Genomic DNA, 7,842 nt, shown 5'->3' on the forward strand with positions numbered 1-7,842 from the left:
TCCTAAAAAGTCCATTTCCTTTAATTGTTTTTCAAAATCATCAGATATCCAAAGGCTTTTAGATACAACTTGACCTAAATTATAAAATATAATAAATAGACAAAAAATATTAAGCATACATCATCTTATATAACATAAATAAGTAGGTTTTACATGTGATTACTGAATTTATACTGAAGTGTACTATATGTAGATTGGTTCATATCATATAAAGCAATATTGTTTTAAAGCACAGTAATGGTGATCATTATCTTATTTATAGTTGGTAATTCAAGATGTACAATCATTCCCTATGGTTGATGTTGTTCTATGATTGAGATTTATTGTTTAAACAACCAATTGAATAATAATAATAAAGTTGGATTAATCTATTTGGGGATACAAGTTAATTCATATTGTATAGCAGCTGTTATTTTACCTGTGGAGAGTCTATTTTTATTTGGCCATTACATGCGTTACAACAAATTGATCATACATTTAAAAACCTTCCTATGTACTTGATCATCTGTGATTTTGTTAACTTTATAATTGATTGGTCATTAGGTAGTGATCGATGTCTTGTTTATCAGGTTCTTCTTAGTGCAGATCGAATTCTATCAATCAAGTTGCAATGTAGTCATTAGTCTAGCTGAGTCAATACCGAATGAACTGTGTTTAGATACTACGTGGTGATTGGAGGTAGTCGACGGGAAACCTTGACCTAAGTTTCGTGCTATTTGACACTCGTCAGCAAAGTGTGCTTGTAACGTTTAGGTAAGTTGTGCTCTGTGGTGGAGTTGACATACATGACTACATATCATCATTATTCATCAATATCGAATAGAGTCAATAAAGGGCAAAAAAAAATCGTTAATTTGACTTAATGTAACTTTCTCATTTCATTTATGCCTTTATTAGTTTTTATTACAACTAGTACACTTGTTATGAAACTATCAATTCTTTTTTTTACATTTTACTTATCATGCTTACCATGCTTGTGAATTAAGGCTATATCGAGGCAATACGTACAGTATGCACATATTCCAATTAGAGACTGACCAGTTGCAGTCCAAAAACATCAATGGGAAGATTCAAACAAACAATACTAAGTGAATTTTACTTATTAGGTTCACTGTAATCTATTTCATTATTATCATTAACTCATGAGCAGCTTTGACTGGTTCATTTTAGAAAATAGAAAATACCAAGTTTATAAAAGACATTGAATATGAATTACTCACGTGTAGTATTTGTTTGTGGAATCCCATATTGATTTTTTCCTAATTCACTATTATCATCATCAAGGAATTGTGAAATCCATTTTTCATTCATATTTTTTGTTTCAGGTACTGAAAACCAAGATGTTTCTGTACCTCCATCACTTTTATCTATAAATAAGAATATCAAATAATATAATGATAAAATAAATCTGTCAAACATCAGTCAAATTATAAATGAACATGATTTGTCATAATTTGATTAACTCTTCTAAAGAATAAAATACATGTTATTATATGAAAACTGGAGCTTAATACTTAAAAGGTTTATATTTTCAACGATTGAATTGATGAGTTCATTTAAGCTAGACCACCAATGAAGACTTAGAAGCACTGGATGACCATTTCGTTCTAGTATAGGATTCTTTAACAGTTCGCATCCACGATCCTATATGCAGGACTCGAACGCAGGATCTTCGGTCTCCAGCGTGAATGCTTAACTTCTTGACCACTGAGCCGCCATACAACAGTGTTATATTTGTGACTTAGGTATATTGCCTATCATTATTGTTGTTCTTTTTTGTGAATGAATGATATGTATATATTTTACATAGAATACATTTATTGAAGTTAAAATTAGTAATATATGTATATGTACACATACTTACCTGAGGTAGTGTTAAGTTTTGTTGAAGTATTTTGTAACAATGTTCCACCATTGATTTGATTATTAATAAAATCAAGCATATCTTTATCAGTTACATTTTTATCACCTAATTTAATAACCCATGTAGTTTCTGTAATTTCATCATCATCTGAAATGAAATGAAATCAATAAAATGGAAAAAATAGTAATTTACTCAAGATGAGTGACTTGTTAAATTTTTAAATGGTCTATACTATTGTCGTGTGGTCGACTTATATCCATATAGGTAGTATATGGTGATGATCAGACAAAGAATGTATTTTGGCAACAGATCGATAAGGAAAGAACAGGAATGAAGCGCAATCGGTATGTAAATGCATGAACAATGAAATCAGAGAAGACGGACTGATATTTACAGAAGGAACAGTTAAGATTGAGACGATTGATTGTTATTTTGCAAATTAACTATTTACTGTATGATTATCAGAATTTAGTGAGACAGTCTGTAGTTTGTGCTTAAATACTTTCGATTGTCCTTAGTCGTGTTCTTGTTCACTACAGTATTATTAATTGAATTCACTATCTCATTTTCATAAAACCAAAAGTTTGTTGTGATATAGTGAATAAACTAAAGAGTGTTCTATATTTAATACATTCAATGGTAAACTGTTTGAGGCTAATAATCTCAGGTAGATGTATATATACATATATCTATAATTCAAAATTAGACTAACTCCGCCTGTAATGGAGACGTGGGGAACTACGAAAGACATCATCCAGAAGATACAGGTGTTTATTAACAGTTGTCTACACAAGATACTTCGTATCCGTTGGCCAGACACTATCAACAACAAGTTACTGTGGGGGACAAAAAACCAGATTCCATCCGGCGGAGGAAGAAATCAAGAAGAAGCACTGGAAGTGGATAGGACACACATTGAGGAAAGCACCCAATTGCGTCACAAGACAAGCCCTCACATGGAATCCTCAAGGCCCAAGGAGAAGAGCAAGACCAAAGAACACATTAGGCCGAGAAATGGAGAAAGACATGAGAAGAATGAACAAAAACTGGATAGAACTAGAAAGGAAGTCCCGGGACAGAATGGGTTGGAGAATGTTGGTCGACGGTCTATGCTCCATTGGGAGTAACAGGCGTAAGTAATTAAGTAAGTAAATTAGGCTATTTCATATTAACCATTGAACTTACAATATTCATCTGATGAATTTAATGATGGTGCTTGTTTGTATACAATAGTTTTTTTCAACATTGGCTTTAATTGACTAGATGATTTTGGACTTGATATTTTTTCTGTTTGAACAATTTGTTTCGGTTTTACCGTAGTAGTTGTAACAATAGAAGTATTATTAGATTGTTCTTGATCATCTTCATAATATTCATCTTCATCAGGTTTATCTGAAAGATATAATGAAAAGAAATTCGATTGATCAAGAATTATATTTTGGTATAGTTGAAATGAATAACTTGAAAGTTTGCATTGTCGATTGTTTTTTTTCAACACCTCAATATTGAATCCGGAAGGGAAGCGTTAAAGAGAAAGGTCAAAGAACACATTACGCCGGGAATTAGAAGCAGATATGAAAAGGATGAATGGTAACTGGAAAGAACTGGAAATGATTGCCCGGGACAGAGTTGGATGGAGAATGCTGGTGAGCGGCCTATGCTCCTCCATGAGGGGTAACAGGCGTAAGTAAGTTAGTAACCAATATATAGTAGTGAAAATAAAAATAATATGATTAGTCATTGAGCGTGGACAAACAGACACTTAGCCTAATTGACTCCTAAATATATGATTTCCCTTCCTCTTATTGATTTCTACTCTGGATTGGCTGAGAATGACTGTTTGTAATTGTATTGAATAAAATATTATCAGAATGAGAAGGGGGGAGGTTGTGATGATTATAGTAATTTTAATAGTTGAATTCATGAGTCAATCTGAAAGCACTGGACGGACATTTCGTTCGAGTATGAGACTTCTAAGCAGTGCAAATCCACGATTCTGCACGAGGGATTAGAAATAGAATATTATTCAGTCTATACCCTAGTTCTCTATTTTACGTCATCAATCCTAGTACTGATATTACGTGACTAATCTTATTATAAAATTAACGTATTATTGTAGAATACCTGAAAAACAGAGAAAAATATATTACATCATCAGTAATATCAACAATAAAATTTTAGATCAGAAGGGGTTTTGTGGAGAACTTAGTATTTTCATAGTTGAAATCATGAGTCGGTTAATTGCTCCGGCTCGAGACTGGTAGGTCCTGGGTTCGAATCTCGCGAGTGCGGGATCGTGGATGCGCACTGTTGAGGGGTTCCATAATAGAATGAAACGGCCGTCCAGTGCTTCCAGGTTTTTCATGGCGGTCTAGCTTCAATTGACTCATGATTTCAACTATGAAAATAAAATTTTATACGATATGTAAGATATACACAATAAAAAGACATTGTGACTTACAATATTTGTCTGAAGTATTAATTGTGGAAGTTGATTTAGAAGCAACAGATTTTTTCACGATCGAGGTTGACCTAGTTGATAATCTCTTATTTGGTAGTTTCGATGTTGAACGCAGTAATTTGGAGAATGGAGTAGTCATAGAAGCCGATTTTAAATTGTCTTCTTCATAATAATCAATACCAGAGGAAAAAACTGTAAACATGAAACAGATAGAAAAAAAAGTGGTGGGGAAAAAAGGAGCTTATTAGTCAAATCATAAAGAGTAAAAATCTAAAAAAAATATGACTTCACGAAAAATATCGAATTAAACAAATAATAAAATTAGGATGAAGAGAAAAACAATAAAAAATAAAAGAAAAAATGGGATATGAAAAACAAACCGAGAAATACTGCAAAAAAAAAGAAGACCATAAAAAAACCAGCAAGCAAGAAAATAAAACAGAGAAAAAAATTCCAAAAACACACAACGATTAAATAATGAAAAATTGAATATATGAAAAACGATTAGTGGATATACATGCATAGAAATATCGCACTCACTAGCTGTTGGATGGTTGATTAACATGCCTGTCTGTGGGAGACAAGTGTGCATGTGTGATTGCGTGAGTGATGTTCGAGATTTTCATGTGTATGTGGAATGGCATGGGAAATGCGTAATGATTCGGTGTGTTTGTGTGCTAGCAATGTGACGAGTGATGGATTGGTTGATTGAGTGTGTGACAATTCAGTGAGTGTTTGTATTTGTGTGTGGTTCTTGTCACGGTTGTTTGTTGGTATGTTGGTTCGAATGATTGGGTGGATGTGTGAATGTTTGAGTGGTGGAGTGAGTGGATGATTGTCTGTTTGACGTAGTGAGAGAGTTCGAGAGAACCAGTGGAATGAGTGAATGCAGTGAGGGATAAGCGACAGTGTTCGTTGGAACAAGAGTACACTGTCAAGTGGAACTGATGTGACGATGAGAGGAGCACAGTGATTGTTACTGATCGGGTCTGATACGAGATTGAGTATTGGTACAGAATCCAGTGAGTGTGTGGATCTAGGCGTTTATCGTGTAAGACTTACGTTTGCTTGAGTCGGTGACTGATGCAGTTCCGTTTTGTTTTGGTGATGTTTCGGAGGGAAGTCGACGTCGTCTTCTTCTCTTGCCCGTCTTGTCCACGTAGTCGACGTAGAGCTCGTCGTCTTGTGGTGTGGTGCTGGATGGTGCTCCGGTGTCAGGTGTCGAAGTGGGTCCTGAGAACAGAGGATAAGAGAAGAGAGTGTTAGCATGATGAGGACAGCAATGTCGGGTGACTGTGGATGGTAGACTGAATGTTCCAGTCTGTCTGTTGTGATGTGTGTGTGTGTGCATGAGTGAGAGTGGGAGATTGTCTCGATGTGGTTGACACTAACAGGCTTGTGGTGGGCATCGATCGTGTGTGTGCGAATCGTGCACTCTCATGTGTGTCTGTGGGAGACAAGTGTGCATGTGTGATTGCGTGAGTGATGTTCGAGATTTTCATGTGTATGTGGAATGGCATGGGAAATGCGTAATGATTCGGTGTGTTTGTGTGCTAGCAATGTGACGAGTGATGGATTGGTTGATTGAGTGTGTGACAATTCAGTGAGTGTTTGTATTTGTGTGTGGTTCTTGTCACGGTTGTTTGTTGGTATGTTGGTTCGAATGATTGGGTGGATGTGTGAATGTTTGAGTGGTGGAGTGAGTGGATGATTGTCTGTTTGACGTAGTGAGAGAGTTCGAGAGAACCAGTGGAATGAGTGAATGCAGTGAGGGATAAGCGACAGTGTTCGTTGGAACAAGAGTACACTGTCAAGTGGAACTGATGTGACGATGAGAGGAGCACAGTGATTGTTACTGATCGGGTCTGATACGAGATTGAGTATTGGTACAGAATCCAGTGAGTGTGTGGATCTAGGCGTTTATCGTGTAAGACTTACGTTTGCTTGAGTCGGTGACTGATGCAGTTCCGTTTTGTTTTGGTGATGTTTCGGAGGGAAGTCGACGTCGTCTTCTTCTCTTGCCCGTCTTGTCCACGTAGTCGACGTAGAGCTCGTCGTCTTGTGGTGTGGTGCTGGATGGTGCTCCGGTGTCAGGTGTCGAAGTGGGTCCTGAGAACAGAGGATAAGAGAAGAGAGTGTTAGCATGATGAGGACAGCAATGTCGGGTGACTGTGGATGGTAGACTGAATGTTCCAGTCTGTCTGTTGTGATGTGTGTGTGTGTGCATGAGTGAGAGTGGGAGATTGTCTCGATGTGGTTGACACTAACAGGCTTGTGGTGGGCATCGATCGTGTGTGTGCGAATCGTGCACTCTCATGTGTGTCTGTGGGAGACAAGTGTGCATGTGTGATTGCGTGAGTGATGTTCGAGATTTTCATGTGTATGTGGAATGGCATGGGAAATGCGTAATGATTCGGTGTGTTTGTGTGCTAGCAATGTGACGAGTGATGGATTGGTTGATTGAGTGTGTGACAATTCAGTGAGTGTTTGTATTTGTGTGTGGTTCTTGTCACGGTTGTTTGTTGGTATGTTGGTTCGAATGATTGGGTGGATGTGTGAATGTTTGAGTGGTGGAGTGAGTGGATGATTGTCTGTTTGACGTAGTGAGAGAGTTCGAGAGAACCAGTGGAATGAGTGAATGCAGTGAGGGATAAGCGACAGTGTTCGTTGGAACAAGAGTACACTGTCAAGTGGAACTGATGTGACGATGAGAGGAGCACAGTGATTGTTACTGATCGGGTCTGATACGAGATTGAGTATTGGTACAGAATCCAGTGAGTGTGTGGATCTAGGCGTTTATCGTGTAAGACTTACGTTTGCTTGAGTCGGTGACTGATGCAGTTCCGTTTTGTTTTGGTGATGTTTCGGAGGGAAGTCGACGTCGTCTTCTTCTCTTGCCCGTCTTGTCCACGTAGTCGACGTAGAGCTCGTCGTCTTGTGGTGTGGTGCTGGATGGTGCTCCGGTGTCAGGTGTCGAAGTGGGTCCTGAGAACAGAGGATAAGAGAAGAGAGTGTTAGCATGATGAGGACAGCAATGTCGGGTGACTGTGGATGGTAGACTGAATGTTCCAGTCTGTCTGTTGTGATGTGTGTGTGTGTGTGCATGAGTGAGAGTGGGAGATTGTCTCGATGTGGTTGACACTAACAGGCTTGTGGTGGGCATCGATCGTGTGTGTGCGAATCGTGCACTCTCATGTGTGTCTGTGGGAGACAAGTGTGCATGTGTGATTGCGTGAGTGATGTTCGAGATTTTCATGTGTATGTGGGATGGCATGGGAAATGCGTAATGATTCGATTAGTTAGTGTGCGAGAAAGGATTCCCTCACATATTCTATTACACAACTACACACATTCAATCACCAAACAACTCACACACATCATTCCACATGCATCAATCTGTTGATCAGTCACTATCATGCAACAATCAACAAGGTGAACACACACAACACAAACACTTAACCACATGCACTACCCATTCACATCAATAATCCATCAGTGCGACAATACACTGAGTCAA

General features: G+C 37.8%; 2 protein-coding genes across 2 annotated transcripts; both read right to left on the reverse strand.

Moving 5' to 3' along the window:
- Positions 1-1,212: 1,212 nt before the first annotated feature.
- Smp_113530 (hypothetical protein) lies at positions 1,213-3,110 on the reverse strand (the record flags this gene model as incomplete). The annotated part of the gene is made up of 3 exons (XM_018789897.1): positions 1,213-1,367; positions 1,865-2,011; positions 3,050-3,110. The coding sequence occupies 3 exons, from the start codon at positions 3,108-3,110 to the stop codon at positions 1,213-1,215; spliced, it is 363 nt and encodes a 120-aa protein (XP_018647427.1).
- Positions 3,111-6,245: 3,135 nt separating this feature from the next.
- Positions 6,246-7,599, reverse strand: Smp_183870 (hypothetical protein; the record flags this gene model as incomplete). The annotated part of the gene is made up of 2 exons (XM_018790008.1): positions 6,246-6,434; positions 7,372-7,599. The coding sequence occupies 2 exons, from the start codon at positions 7,597-7,599 to the stop codon at positions 6,246-6,248; spliced, it is 417 nt and encodes a 138-aa protein (XP_018647428.1).
- Positions 7,600-7,842: the final 243 nt, after the last annotated feature.

This window comes from Schistosoma mansoni (assembly GCF_000237925.1).
Source record: "Schistosoma mansoni, WGS project CABG00000000 data, supercontig 0316, strain Puerto Rico, whole genome shotgun sequence".
In the NCBI taxonomy this organism is placed as follows: domain Eukaryota; kingdom Metazoa; phylum Platyhelminthes; class Trematoda; order Strigeidida; family Schistosomatidae; genus Schistosoma; species Schistosoma mansoni.